General features: G+C 35.5%; 1 protein-coding gene across 1 annotated transcript in view; it reads left to right on the top strand.

Annotated features, from left to right (window-relative positions):
* The window catches only part of PRPF4B (pre-mRNA processing factor 4B), a 23,187-nt gene extending 9,436 nt beyond the window's left edge, over positions 1-13,751 (top strand). The window contains exons 6-15 of the mRNA XM_009279229.1: positions 1,580-1,790; positions 4,317-4,390; positions 5,788-5,878; positions 6,256-6,403; positions 7,681-7,818; positions 9,036-9,189; positions 10,174-10,288; positions 10,804-10,955; positions 11,433-11,519; positions 12,209-13,751. Coding sequence (XP_009277504.1) covers positions 1,580-1,790; positions 4,317-4,390; positions 5,788-5,878; positions 6,256-6,403; positions 7,681-7,818; positions 9,036-9,189; positions 10,174-10,288; positions 10,804-10,955; positions 11,433-11,519; positions 12,209-12,412 — 1,374 coding nt within the window. The 3' untranslated portion in view covers positions 12,413-13,751. The remainder of the gene's footprint in view (positions 1-1,579; positions 1,791-4,316; positions 4,391-5,787; positions 5,879-6,255; positions 6,404-7,680; positions 7,819-9,035; positions 9,190-10,173; positions 10,289-10,803; positions 10,956-11,432; positions 11,520-12,208) is intronic.
* The last annotated feature ends 1,436 nt before the right edge of the window (positions 13,752-15,187 follow it).

The following is a 15,187-nucleotide window of genomic DNA, read 5'->3' as shown; positions in this document are numbered from 1 at the left end:
TTCTTCTATGATGTTTCCTCCTTCATAGAATCATAGAATCATTAAGGTTGGAAAAGACCTCTAAGATCGTCGAGTCCGACCGTCAACCCAACACCACCATGCCCACTTCGTTACAGTAACTTTTCATCCCTGGGTAGTTAAGATACTTCTATTGGTATTTCTTGGGAATATTGTTTTGGTTTTGTCTAAGGTTAATGAGCAATTTAAGAATATCATCCAGAGATCTTCCCCAAGGCAATGTTATGAATGTTATGAGCGGCAGGGGGTGTGGGATAGCATGGGCAAGTACCTAGGACAGTAGGTTTTCTTCAGAGCTGTATCATTGGTATCATAATGTCAATATAGCATTAAGTTACATACCAATTAACCTAACTAGTCAGTTTGTTTCAAGTAGGAGTTGTCCTTGTCCATTTCCAAAACTTCATAAGCCACTGACATGGGTTCCCTCTTCATGAAAGTAGATAATGTATTCGGTTACACGTGTGAGTTCCCATAAACTACTTATTCCTGATAAGAAGGTAACAGTAGTGACAGGTAATATGTGATCGAGACCCCTGAGAGGGAGCTGTGGCCAAAGGGGGTGTAATTGTACAGCACAAGTCGGGTATCTTTTTTTAAAGTTGGGATTTGGCACACAGTTAGATCATCCTAAGAAAAATGCTGTAGCATATTTACTTAATATTTAGTTACAAAAACACGGTTATAATGTGCTGTTTATTTTAAGCAGCACTAAAAATACTGTTCATCGTTTGACTTCTGTGCAAAGCCCATTGTAAAATCCTTCAGAACTACGAGTGAGCAAAACCATATGAAGTAAATTATTTTTAAAGGCCAGTTACACCTGTTGTTGGTCTGTGCAGGAAGCAAATTCCAGAGCTTCATTCCCTAAATGGGAAACCTCTGCTTGTATTACTGAATAGTTTGACCTTGATAACTGAGTGGTATCAGCATTTATTCAGTTTGATTTTTAACTTTTGGGAGAGGAGGTGACGTTTGTATAATTTCATACTACTTGAGTTAAAAAAAAAAAAATAATTTGTAAAGGTGTTGTCTTGAGCTTTTTAATGCATCTGAAATTTTTCAACAAGAACGAATGAATAAACAGGATTTCCAATTCAAATAAAAAACCTGAATCTAAAAACTACTTTTCTGTACCATTACACTAATAAAAATGGAAAAGATTCTAGGATGTAAGATCATTAATTTTTCCTTAAAGACTTTATTTCACTACTTGTGTGCCAGAATGGTTTAGTAATAAATCTATTGGTACTGACATTTTGTCACGCACCACAAAATAGTTAATCATCAATAAAAATCACTTTTTACAGAAATGTAAAAGCCTAAAGGACACACATGAATTTTTCAGTCGTCTTTTATGGTCTGGGCTGTGGTGCATTGTAGCAAAATGTGTTTTCAAAGGCTGTGTCCCATTCTGCAAATAATCTGTTGCCATTAGAGATGTAGGTGATTATGAAAGCAAAGATTAAGGTTTAGTACAAACCATTGAAAAAGTGAGTATAAAAATGTTTAAATTGTGATAAGCTGTGATGGTGAGATTAATAATTAAATTTATTTTTAGAAATACAAAGGCCAGACAGAAGACAGTAATATATCTGTACCATCTGAACCAAGCAGTCCTCAAAGTAGTACGCGTAGTCGCTCAAATTCGCCAGACGACATCCTAGAAAGAGTAGCTGCTGATGTTAAGGAGTACGAACGGGAAAATGTGGACACGTTTGAGGCATCAGTAAAAGCCAAGCACAACCTCATGACAGTTGAACAGAACAACGGTAAGAATCTGAAATCTCACTGTATAGTGCACTTTATGAAAGCTCAACTCTTAAGTGGAGCACTTCAGAAGAGACATTTTGCTTAGTTTCCTTATAGACTTCCAGACTTGGAAGTAGATTGACTTTTTGGACAGAACTTGAGAATGTTTCCATGAATATTATGGTACTTACAACATTAAAATAAAGCTTGCTAGTTAAGGAGGATGATATGAATGGAACATGCTCTCTCTATTTCTAAAAACTCCTAACACAATTCATGCTATAAATTTGGAAGAGCAAGTAATGATGTCTGTCTTTATAGTTAAGAATCAACCTTTTTAACTTCCAAAATTTTTCTTTTCACTTATGCGTGTTGTTTTCTTAGAAGCTTAATATAGTCCTAGTCTTTATTTTGGGGTGGGTTGGAAACCATGCCCGTTTTGTCCCTTTTTTTGGCCAAAGCCACTGTGTTAGAAGAATATAGGTGGGTCTGCAGTAATTTAGAACAATTAAGGCTTTGGAGAGTCATTGCTAGTAAGTCCCTTTTGGTGGCATAACTTCTTGCTGAAGAAGTGGCTGTTTCCTCCTCTTGCTCCCTGCACATAATCTATTGTACAGCAATACTGAAATGAAATTCATCTTGATAGAAAACCTGCCTTATGCCTGCTGCGGCAAAAGGAACACGGAACATCTCCCAGTGCACCCTGTAATATTGAAAATCTGCTTGCTTTTTTTTTTGTCTTTTTTTTTTTTTTTGTCTTTTGAAAGTGAATTACTTTCAAAATTATTGTCCAAGTAGTCAAAAGGTGTGACTAGTTGCTGTGTGGACATACCTGAGCTAGTTTTAACTACTTCAGTTTCTCTTTACAGTTTAATTGCAACAGCCTGGTGTTTAACAAGGGCTGTGAAGCCTGCCCCATCCCTCAGGAAACGGTTGGACAGTTAGCTTGTATTTCACGTCATGCGCTAGATGTATCCTTGGGGGTTAAATATGCTATGTTCTAGAGGATGCTTCGCTTTGGGACTGGTGTACTGCTCTGTAGTTTGTCCCGGTGTTCCCTTGAGCAGTATGTTTTCAGATTGTTCTCCTGCAACGTAGGTGGAAAGAACTATCTTACTTTATTTGCATACCACAAGTTTAGACTTGGTCTTATGTGAGATTTATGTCAAGTTTAGACTTAGTCTTCTTATTAACAGACAATATCTTTTTCCTTTTTTGTCAGAGGCTTGTACTGCTTTCTAATTTTGTCCACTAAAGTATATGAAAATATAACTGTCAACTACATAGACATTTTTAAGATCTGAAAAAGGTTTGTTTTTAAAAACAGATCAGTTACACTCAAATCTGGGAATTTTCACATTCGTAGGATTCTGGGTTGGAGGTGGCTATAACAACAGATGGAAGCAGTGGATCATCTTTCTTTGTAAAAGCCATTTTTTTTATTTATATCTTGACCTCATATAGAGGCAGGATAGTAAGTTGCTAAGGAACTAGTTAATAACTCATTGTAGCCCAGTGCAAGTGTGAGTTACTGGAACTAAAAAGAAAATTTGAGGAAGTTGCTGGAAGGGTCTGTATCTTGAAACAATGGTGTAACCTGTCTCCCCATAGTGTCAGGTGACAGGTCTGTACCTTGAAACAATGGTGGCAGCATGATGGATGAGAGTTTTTGATGCTGCCAGAAGATCTCAGTCTAGTTATTCTGTATGAAAGCGGTTGGCTATATGCATCATGAGACCTGAAGCATCTGAGGTTAACAGTTTATTTTTCTCCCTTGCTTAATACCCTAAAGGGAGTGTCTGTGATTTACCGTGGTCGTGAAGGGATGTTACCATAATGTGTTTTATGAAATAGTTTGAAGTTCACTTGCCTTCGCTGACGTGTACTTAATTTATATTTCTTTGCTTTTATCTTATCAACCAAGTAAAATGTCTTTGGGACTTTAAAGATCATTAAAAGGTGAAAAAGGGATAATCTTGCTTACATTAAAAATGTTTCCCTTAAATATAATAGTTAATGTTGTCTTTGCTAAAAGCTATACGCGCGGTCCTTTTTGACAGGGTTGAAGAAAACGTTTTCCAAAGAAACAGCTTCTGGGCTTTATAACTTTGGTTTTTAGTAAAATGCCTTGTGATTAGCAGAAAAGCCTGAACTTGTATATTGAAAGCATGTCTGTATTTTTTTTTTTATATATACAGCCAGTCACTTTATATTTCTTTTTATACATATATATAGTCATTATCTGTAGGGAACATGTAAGTATGTACTTTTGCTTTCTGCTGTGTGAATTATTTGAAAGCTATTATACTTAATTTTTCAAGGAGGTGTAAATTTTTGAGTGCTTTGAAGAACTCATCTAATCTGAGTTTTGTATTTCTAGAATGTAAATTGGTATTTGCTGGAAGCATTAGTAGAGCTACCTGTTTGCCAGCATACTTACTGATCTTAGGTTGTATTGTAAAGATACCAAGTCACGAATTATTCTGGTAACAGAGTTATTAGTTCGTCGTCTTTTTCATGTTGAGTAATCTAAATTTCATTTTAAGGTTCAGCTCAGAAGAAACTGCTAGCTCCCGATATGTTCACAGAATCGGATGATATGTTCGCTGCATACTTTGATGTAGGTAATTCTTGGAGACAAAATGTATGATTTTTTTTTTTCTTTCTTGATTTTTGTTAAGAGAGTTACTGTCACTTGAGGTTTGTGGGAACTTTGATTTGTAAAAGCATGTGTAGCTGACTGGATATTATGTTCTGAATCTTTTGATCAGCCAAGGCAGACGAAGTAGTTCGTAATTAATATTTCAGTGAAAGAAAACCTGCTGAAATTAAGGGGGAGTTTTACCAGAGTAAGCAATTAGGGTATTCACCTGTTGTTTGAATAGGACCTATAACAGCACACAGTTATAAACTTATTTATAAGTTACGCTTTATGTTAATGTTACCATGCTGCACTGTTATAAATATGTGCTTTTTTCAGAGGTTCATGTATGGTTAATTAAAAAGTGTCTGTGTAAGATATTTTAATTTGCTAATGATGCTGTGTTCGAGTGATGTGGTGGCTTGGGGTTTTTTTTGATGAAGAGATGCATTTCCTGTTTTTACTCTTGCACTATGCCAGCAGCTTTTCTGTAAATGTGCTGAAGTGCCCTTGGCAGTCCAGTGACTGGTTTTGAGACTTTACTTGCTTTTCTCTGTAAATCTACCCCATTGTTGCTGGTGCACAGCACTGCGAAATAAGTCACAACAACTTTCTTCTTAACTTAGACATTCTCCAGTTAATCTTGGGTTATGGCAGACGTAATCTATTAGTTACAACAGAAGCATTGATGACAAAAGGCTGTCATGGTGTCACTCTAGTAACACTGGTAATAATAATAAGCGGGGGGGGGGGGGGGGGGGCTTTTAAAATTTGAAAGTTATAAGTAGGGATTTAAATGGCTTGTGCGCGAGCAGTTCTCCCTTCCAGAAACTGTTGTTCAACTGAAGATATTCTTTACTACTCATAGATTTGAATTTGTGATAATATATTGACCATTCTGTTAAGAGATGTCAACAGTAGTAATTTTATGATCGTAAGTATAATAGTATGAAATCTGTGAAATGGCATTGAATGAACAGAAATTCAAGGCTTAAACAGTTACATTTTCCCCGCAAATCACTAAACTTCATTACTACAAACATACTGTAAGTAAAAAGTCTTATTCACATGGTCCAAAATGTGCATTCTAACGTGACTTGTATAAATTTCTTGTGGGTATTAATTGAAACTTTGGCCATTTATGTTTAATAATAGTTCTATTGGCTGTTCCCATCCTCTTTCCTTGCATCAGTCTTTAGATACTGGTATGTAAATAGCATTTTGTGTTCAGTAGTTTCTCTCTGCTACAAGATAAGTGTGTTTGTACTGTGGGAGAGGAACAGTGTTTTGGTAGGAAAAAAGGGCTTTTGGTAAGTAAACATCAAGGAAAAACATAGAGCACGCAAGCAAAGCTGTTACTTTTCTTTTTATTTCAGAGTGCTCGTCTAAGGGCTGCTGGGTTTGGAAAAGACTTCAAAGAAAACCCCAATCTCAGGGATAACTGGACTGACGCGGAAGGCTATTACCGTAAGTTGTATTTCATGATTTGCAAGGACAGCTAGAATGAGGGTGCTGAATGGCAAAGGACCTCATGTAAAGAGTACTGAAACATTATTCTAATGTAAACGTACCACAGTGCCCTCACTGAGCGTGTAATGTCATGGATGAAATGAGCATGCAGGTTTTAACCTCAGTTTTGAAAAGACTCCAGGCTTGCAGAATCACAGTTTGTTCCCCATAATTTCCACAAAGCTAGGTGATATAAAACGTCGTACACTATGGAATTAAGCGATTATACCATTTATCCTGTTTTTCTGAATTACACAGAATGGTTTATTTTTCATAAAAAGTTTCATTATGTATGTCACTCATAACTCTTAAAACTGCTTGATTTTATCCTTCAGGTGTTAATATAGGTGAAGTTCTAGATAAACGTTACAATGTCTATGGTTACACTGGTCAGGGAGTCTTCAGTAACGTAGTGCGAGCCAGGGACATGGCGAGAGCAAACCAAGAAGTAGCGGTTAAAATCATCAGGAACAATGAACTTATGTAAGTAATGTTTTTGTTTAATAATAATAATAAAGCATATGTAACAGTTGGAAATTTTTCATGATGTGATTTGAATCTCCCTTTGTTTCAAGTGAAGTAACAGATTACAGCTGTGATTCCTGCCTTTTCTGCTAATATGAGCCAGATAATGGGAAGCGCTTGAGGACTATGTATCCACACTTCTTTACAGCTATCACAGGAGAAGGGTACTTGCATTTTCATCAGGCACTTTCTCATTTGCAAAACTGCAGGGAACAATGGTAACAAGAAAGGAGGTTACAGTTAATTATGAGGCCTGCCCGGCCCTAAAAATTTTCGAGATGGGAGTTGTGGACTGTAAAAAATTTTGTTTTGATGGACCAAATCGATTTGGCAGGCTCTGGGTTGGATCCTAATAGGTCATGTGCAACTTACAAAAAGACCTCTGTACGTTAATTATTTTTGTATGTTCTCTATGTGTTTGCATATATATAAGATATATCAAAAGGGATGGGACTCTCCTTGTTGAAATAAAAAAAAATTGAGGTCTTTCCGAATGAGTGAACATTAACGAGTATGATCTATTAAACTACAATATGTGAGGACTTGTCTATAATATTCATTTTCAGTATCTGCTGCAGTATTTCTACAGTCATGTATTACGTCCTCTTCCATTAAAGACAACTTAAATTAAAATCTTCTCCGTACATTTTACCTTGGAAGTTTTAAAAGTTGTCTTGCTGTGTGTATAACTGGGTTATTTTGAGTTATATGAATAGGTATCTAGAAAAGTTTAAAGAAAAAAAAGGGGGGGGGTGATAAGCTATTTCAGTTTGCTATATCATCTAGATAATCAGTTTGGGTGTGTACTTGACTTTAAAGTCAGTTTAGCTTAAAACTTTTTTTTAATAATGTACGTGGTTAAGTACTGCTTTTTTAAAAAGTAAACTTCTCAAGTGAGTGCCGTTTGAAACGGAAGTGTCGTACTACAGGAGGAAATCTAATTTTAGCTTTACATGCAGCCAGGAAGGAGGAGGAAAGGATAAGTAGGTTACAAAGGCACAGTGAAAATCAAAGAATTAAATAAACTTACCCAATGTGTAGACGCTGACAGCAAACCACTGTTGTGTTTTGTTTTTTTTTTTTTTTTTTTTTTAAAGCCATGGTACATTAAGTAATGAATGACAAGACACTTCTCATTTCATGATAACTATAACCGCACAAGTGAATGTCTAGATTTAAGAAAAGTATTAGAATGTCACTGATTTTGTTTTCTAATCATATTTCTTTGTTTTCAGGCAAAAAACTGGCCTAAAAGAACTGGAATTTTTGAAGAAGCTCAATGATGCAGATCCTGACGACAAGTTTCATTGTCTACGGTTGTTCAGGCATTTCTACCACAAACAACATCTCTGTCTGGTATTTGAGCCGCTCAGGTAAGTTGACAAATGTTAGAGGTTCTCTGTAAAAAGTAAAGTACTGCTGAGTGATCTTTACCTTTCTGGTTTTGGCTATTGTTCTGATACTTGTTCTATAAGCCAAGATACAAGAATGCAAGGAATTAAAAAAAAAAAAACAAAAACAAAAAACTGGAAGCACAAATCCACAGACTACTGAACTATTTCTGATTTACTTAAGAGTGTCATTGTGAACTTTCTGCCTGGACAATATGTGAAACAAAATAATGTATTATTAAAGATGGTTCATCTCACCAGTGCTGCTCTTAATGATTGTGTGTGTGTGTCACAATATTTTTCTTAGGTTTTGTAATTCTTTATTTTAAGGGTTTGGATTAAGAATGTATTCCCAGAGAGGTTCAGCAAATGCTCTATATTCTGTGAAGAGTACATATATAACAGCAGTCTAAGGAAGCAAATTGTTACAGTGCTTTCTTTGCATGCTCACTTTTTCTTTAAATAATTAGGCTCTTTTGACAGGTTAATTGCAGAGACTGTTTTATGATAGATCTGGATATATTAATTGCCTTAGTTCCTATTCCTGCTTAGAGACATTGGTTTTCTGTGTATGTCATATCTTAACTTTTTCCCATATTTGAAGTGAAGATAAGTTAAATGCTGAAGCAATGCAAATTTTATGAAATTACTATTATATTTTCATCAATAAGCCATACCACACATTATTTGCTTGTGCTGCCCTATCTCTTTATAACACACTAGTACATTATTTATGTGCAGTGATGTTCTTGTCCTGGAATTGTGGTATTTTTATCTGCCGTTGAAGTCATCAGAAAATCGCCTCCTCAACTTGTATCTTTTGCGTACTTCCTTTTTTATTTATTTCTTCAGAAAACGAGTACAAAGGCGGTACAGTTGTTAAGAAAATGCAAATGTTCATGTGCAAATAAATCCTCTCAAATTAATCTTGATTAAAAACGTGTTCTGAACTAAGTAAGTCCAGTCTAGTAAGTAATTATAACAGTATAGGATAGATCTGACTGACCAGCATTTTTGTTTCATTGCTGCAGCTAACGGAGCGGTATGTATGTTAAGTTGAATGCTGCTTTTCTCCAAAAATGTCTAAAGCTGACTGGTTTCTTTGAGTTTGTCGTACAGTTTAGGAGGCCACTATATTTTTCTTTGTTAAGCTCTTTTCTATTCTTTCTCCCTCTCTCTCCCTTTCTTTCTTCTAATAGTATGAATTTACGAGAGGTGTTGAAAAAGTATGGGAAAGATGTTGGACTCCATATTAAAGCTGTGCGTTCCTACAGCCAGCAGTTGTTCCTGGCTTTAAAACTTCTTAAAAGATGCAATATCCTACATGCAGATATTAAACCAGATAATATTTTGGTAAGTAATAAATAATTGAAACTTATTTTGCACAGTCTTACAGTGTAAAATTACTTATTTGAAATTAATATCATTCTGTCAATTCAGGTGAAGTCAAAATTTACTTTAACTGAAAATGTTAAGGGTTCATGTTTTGATATAAAATGCTATCGTGGTATAAATAGTAAGTAAGAAACACAATACAGCATCTAAATAAAATCTTTTATTTAGTGTAGTCTTTCTCAAACAAACCTGCATCCACTTGTATCTTTCTAAAAAGCAGATCTTCCAAAGTAAGACAGTATGTATCCTTTCTTAGGAGAAATCTTGGGACTTTTTCTATCAGTAGTTGAAAAATGTTCTTACTTTCTGCAAAATGGAAGTAGGTTGGTTGAGTCTGGATGGAGATTTTGTTTATGTGAATGAGATAATGGGGAAAAGTCCTTAATGCCCCTTTTTTTTTTTTTGTCTTTTCTGTTTCCATTAAACGTTCTGGTTAGCAGAGAGTGAGAGCTACATCAGAGGAATCAAGCATTTTTCCTTTGGTTTTCCCTGTGACAAACTCCTAATTTTTATTTTATTTAAAATGTTCTCTTCTTGCCATCACAGCAGTAGAATTTACTGTGTAAGCATGAGATACGTGAATAATATGCTGTTTTATGAGTGGTACTCCGGATACTGGAGTTGGAAGTCTAAACTGATACGATTTCAGTATCTGGAATGAAATCCAGGTCCAGCAAGGATATTTTGGTAAGGGAAAAGCACGTGAAACTGACCTTCTTTGTATTTTGTAGGATCTGAAGACATTAATCGTCACTTTCAATTTAAGAAGGTTTTACAGTTTCCTTAGAATACAGAGAGGAAGGATTGAAATATGGGAAGAACTTCTCACTTAAAGGCTGAATGTTTTTCTTATCTCCGACTTAAATGTGTTGTTACTTTCACAGTGCTTTTGGTAATTCTGTCTACAAATAGTGCTAATGGATATTTATGTTTAACTTTCAGGTGAATGAGTCTAAAACGATATTAAAGCTTTGCGATTTTGGATCAGCTTCGCATGTTGCAGATAATGACATCACACCGTATCTAGTTAGTAGATTTTATCGAGCTCCAGAAATCAGTAAGTACATTTGGATTGGCTACATGTATCTTAAGCAGTAGCAGGATATACCGGTACTAGCAAAAGAGAATTTGACTTGAATTTACTCTCTGTTTGGTCTTAGCAAAACATCACTCTGGAAATATGATGGCAGTCAAAAATTCAGACTTTGAAAGCATGCTTGTGTGACTCTTCATGTATGTTGGTGGTCAGCTCAGTGAGGACAGGGAGAAGTCATTCTGATTGGTTATAGTTATGTTTTAATTTAGAGGTATTGTTCTGACTTCTTGTTTTTTACTAACCTAATTCATGCTGATTAGTTTGGGTGTTAGGTAAAAACCTCCCTTTCTAAAATAGGGATACTGTAAAAGTTAAAAGGCTTGCATCCTTCTTTTCTTTTGTGGTGACTTCTTATTCCTAAGAGGAGGAGCACCAATACAGTTTACAAATCAGAATTTTTTTCATCTGTCTGGCTTTGTGATATTATATCGTTTAATGCTGCCTTTATGGAATTAACTGGAATTGCTCTGTTTCAGTTATAGGAAAAATCTATGACTATGGTATAGATATGTGGTCTGTAGGCTGCACATTATATGAACTTTATACAGGAAAAATACTCTTTCCTGGCAAAACCAATAACCATATGTTGAAACTAGCCATGGATCTCAAAGGAAAGATGCCAAACAAGGTAAGCAAAATAAGCGTATGATTTTTAATTAATATCTGAAACGGCTGTAATGAACAGTAGAACATACTTTCTTTTTTCTCTCTGAATTCTGTTTCTTATCATATACATCTTCTCTTAACAGCAAGTAAATAGCAGACATCGCTCTGACTGTATAATTTGTATTGATTTAAAATCTTATGAAGTGAAGGTATACAGCTTCTTTTTCATAGACTAAGTATAAAGTGAAAGCAGAAACCTTCTAAGCACTGACCTGAAAAAAAATACGTAAGTCAATGGAAGATACTGTGTCCTTTTTCAACTGTTTTGAACTGTATTTTTTTTATTCAATCTAGACATTTCTTACTGTCCTTTTGATATATTTTTCATTACTATTAAATTATTCATGTTGCAATAAGTTAGTAGACATGGATGCTAATTGTGGAACTTGTAAGACACAGAGAACTTGCCTAAAACTCTTGCCTCTCCCTTATTTTCCAGATGATTCGAAAAGGTGTGTTCAAAGATCAGCACTTTGATCAAAATCTCAACTTTATGTATATAGAAGTAGATAAAGTGACAGAAAGGGTAAGTCCTTAATGTGTCGACTAACCTATTACTTTTTTCCAAGCTTTCCTACTAGTATGGTCTTTCAAACATGCCTTGACATCTTAATTAAAAATAAGATTTTTATAAATCACTAGAATGTCCTTTTGCAGTGGTTTGGACAGGTTACATAGTTATAAACTGGCAACAGAGATTTTCCTACAGTGTAGGAGCGTGTTTAAGAAAAATCTAAGTTTAATCTTGATACAGGGTATCTCCACGTAATCTATCCTTAAATTACTAATAAGAGAAATTCTGCCTTCATTTTAGAGAAGGATGTCCAACTTCAGTATGATGTGCTTACGTCGTAGGAGGTCACTGTTACTTTCGGTATCATTTTAACGTAGTATATTTATCAAGAATCACAGAATTAGCGGTCAGATACAGGAACTTCCCACGTGGAATTTTGATGTTCTCGGTTAACCGGCATGTTAGGTTCACGTATGCACCTGCTGTTGGCGAAAGATGCAGCCTGGCCTACCCCTGACAGCGTTATTTCCACTCTCTTCCTTTGCCCGCGTGAGGATTTATGAGGCCATATGATGACGAAGGGCATTGCTGATCAGGCACGAGAGAACCCTGCAGAAAAGTTGCTGCTGAAGCTCTGTAGAAGGGATAGGGGGGTTGTGCATTACTTCTGTTCTACAAGGTTGCCATTTTTGTATTCGTAGGAGAAAGTTACTGTTATGAGCACCATTAATCCAACCAAGGACCTGTTAGCAGACTTGATTGGGTGCCAACGACTCCCTGAAGACCAGCGTAAAAAAGTACACCAGCTAAAGGACTTGTTGGACCAGATTCTAATGTTAGACCCAGCCAAACGGATTAGCATCAACCAGGCTCTGCAGCACGCCTTCATCCAGGAAAAAATTTAAACCAGATGAAGAAGTTCAAAGGGTTTGAGTAATTAAGATACAAAGACTGAAGAAATTTCACAGCAGTTATTAATGTATATAAACATAAATATTTCCCCTGCAAAGTTGAGGAAGAAATGATACATTTGAATTAACATCAAGGCTGATATTTCTTTTAGAAATGTTAGAGTAATTCTGTTTTGTGTCTTATGTGAAAATTTTCACTGTAGAACTGTTTTAATTGCCAAGACTGCACAGAAGTACAATGCTAATGTATATGGTTGCAGTTCGTATATATTATAAAAAAAAAAAAGCATCTGTTATAAAAAAAAAAAAAAGAAAGGAAAAAAAAAGAGCAGTAATACTGGGTGGTTGATTTGTTTTTAGCAGACTTGGCTTCATTTTTGTCTTTAAAAAATGGCCAGCATAAATGCTGTTTATATTCACATTTTCCTAGGTGTGTGTGTGCAGGCCACAGCAGCATGCCCTTGGTGTAGTCAGTGCCGAAGGGGGTCTGTTCCTTCTTGAGCCTGCCCGCAGGGATGGTCTCCTCTTTTAAAGCAGGTTGTGTACAACTTTCAGTACACTGAAGGTAAGCTAACCCATCAACATCACCGGTGTTTAAGCTGTTATTTTACTGGAACAACTGACAAATGAGAGACAATAGCGTTGTGGCAGAATTCCCTGCATGTTTGATAAATGATCTTGTTTTATTTTCTGGCATTGCAACCGTGGCATAGTTACAGCTTCTGTTCTGTTCATCACATTTAAAATTTTGAGAGTGCGCACTTGATGGATAGAGCGCCTTCAGTGTACTGTTTCTTATTACTTTAATTTTTTTTAATCAACTTGCTATAGACTTTGTATACATTTTGTTAAATACAATTCACTATGACATAGAACCAATACTTACAGAAGAGTTTTCATTTAGTAATTACATATGTTGGGATCTCATTCGAAAGACCTTATATCTAAAGGATAGATAGACGACATAATGAAATTTTTAACTATTTGTATGTCATTTTGAAAGTGTACTGCTTTATGCTAAAAGTGTTTCATTTGTTCATTGTTTTCATTATTTGTGATCATGTTGTCTTTCAATACAGGCATAAACCTTCCACTCTTGAACAAAGCAGCTGCTTTTTAAAAGCGGTAATTGCTTCTTTACCTTTTATTTCTTTTGTAAATGAAGCTTTTCTTTAAGAAATGTGACTTTAAAGTGTTGTCTCTTGCATAAAACAGTTGACACTTACTTATTGTAAAGTGAAGATTGTTCTGCTGCATGTAAAGTGGACCATGCAGATTTCTGTATGTTTTCAGTATGCATCATTAGATAATAAAGTCTTTTGTGAACAAGGCATTTGTAGCCATTTTTAAAAGAATCTGTCTTCAGTGATGGTAAATCAGGTAATTCGTAAGAACCACCCCTGCATTTCCTATTAATCATTTAATTAAAGGGATTATTAAACGTTATGATCTTTGGGAGAGCTGTAGGCTATGTTAATTCGATCTATAATTATCAGTGCTTAAACAAAAACAAAGCAAAAAAACCCTACAGATAATGTCTGTCTGCTTTCATTGTAATGAAATTATTCCTGTAGGACGTGGGATTAAATTCAGGCTTTAACTAATGTTTGTGCTGTTTTTCTCACTTTTCCTTTTGATGGTGCTGAAAGAGAAAAAGGAAAGCGAGTCACAGGCCACTCAACGCCTACTCCATGGGTCTGATTTGCTGAGACACCAACTTCACCTTCCTAACAAGGTTATTTCTGACAGCATGTGTAGATAAACATTTAGCAACAAGTTAAAACAGCTTGAAACATTTGAGTTGGTTATGCAGCGTGAGGAAACCAGAATCAAACTTTTCAGGTCCATACTGCTGTTTTAGTGTTCTCTTTGACAATATTAAGAAGTTCATCTTTTCATTTTTATTAATGTATTCTGAAAAGCTGTGAAAACCCCACTGGTTTCACGGACTTTATAATACTTCTTTGAACTAAGAAGGGTTTTTGTATCCATCTAGGTACATAATGGCAACAATCATGCACTCTTAGTGCACTCAAGAATGGAAAAATGACACAAAGCAGTCATTCTGCTGGTGGGGAATACCCCACCGAGGAGATGTAATGAACTAACTACGAAAACAAGCAGGAGATGGGTGGTTTTGTATGCCTATTTGGAACCTTCAACCTGTCTCTTCTCAATTTATATTGTAAAATTCTTAATAAAAAAATAATCTCTCCTTATTTCCACATACTAAGGTATCTTGTTCATACAGAAAATAAAAAAAAAAGAGCTTTTACGTTTAATGAAATACTAGTTGCTTGCTAGTTAAATACAGAAAGTAACTGGCACTTTTACAGCGTAGGCAGCACTTCTGAGGGCAATTTTACACAGATGTAGTAATAGCTTATTCTTTCTGTTGCTTTGTACTTTATTCTTAAAATAGGAATATAAAACAATGAAATGAGTTGGTGATACAGAAACAAAGCAGTAGAAAAGATGCCCCTTAATGCCTACAGAACTGTTTTAAGCTATTCTGGAGAAGCATAAAGTTGCTCGTTTACTTGTTCTTTGTGTTGTAGGTGCAGCTCAAAAGAAGATGATGGCTACCAGAAGACATGAACAAAGGTTTCTGTCCTATAAAAGATACGAAAAATACTCTTCGTGTAGTTCTGTCTTAATCTTTTGGTTTCCAGCATTCCAATTCAGAATTGATTAACACTGCTGCAGTACTGATAATTCCTGAAACATACTTAACTGTATTAGAACTTGTTACGTAGATGTGTGTGTTTC

This window comes from Aptenodytes forsteri, unplaced genomic scaffold (genome assembly GCF_000699145.1).
Source record: "Aptenodytes forsteri isolate BGI_AS27 unplaced genomic scaffold, ASM69914v1 Scaffold81, whole genome shotgun sequence".
In the NCBI taxonomy this organism is placed as follows: Eukaryota; Metazoa; Chordata; class Aves; order Sphenisciformes; family Spheniscidae; genus Aptenodytes; species Aptenodytes forsteri.
The sequence above is the reverse complement of the archived record's forward strand: the minus strand, read 5'-3'. Positions and strand labels throughout refer to the sequence as shown.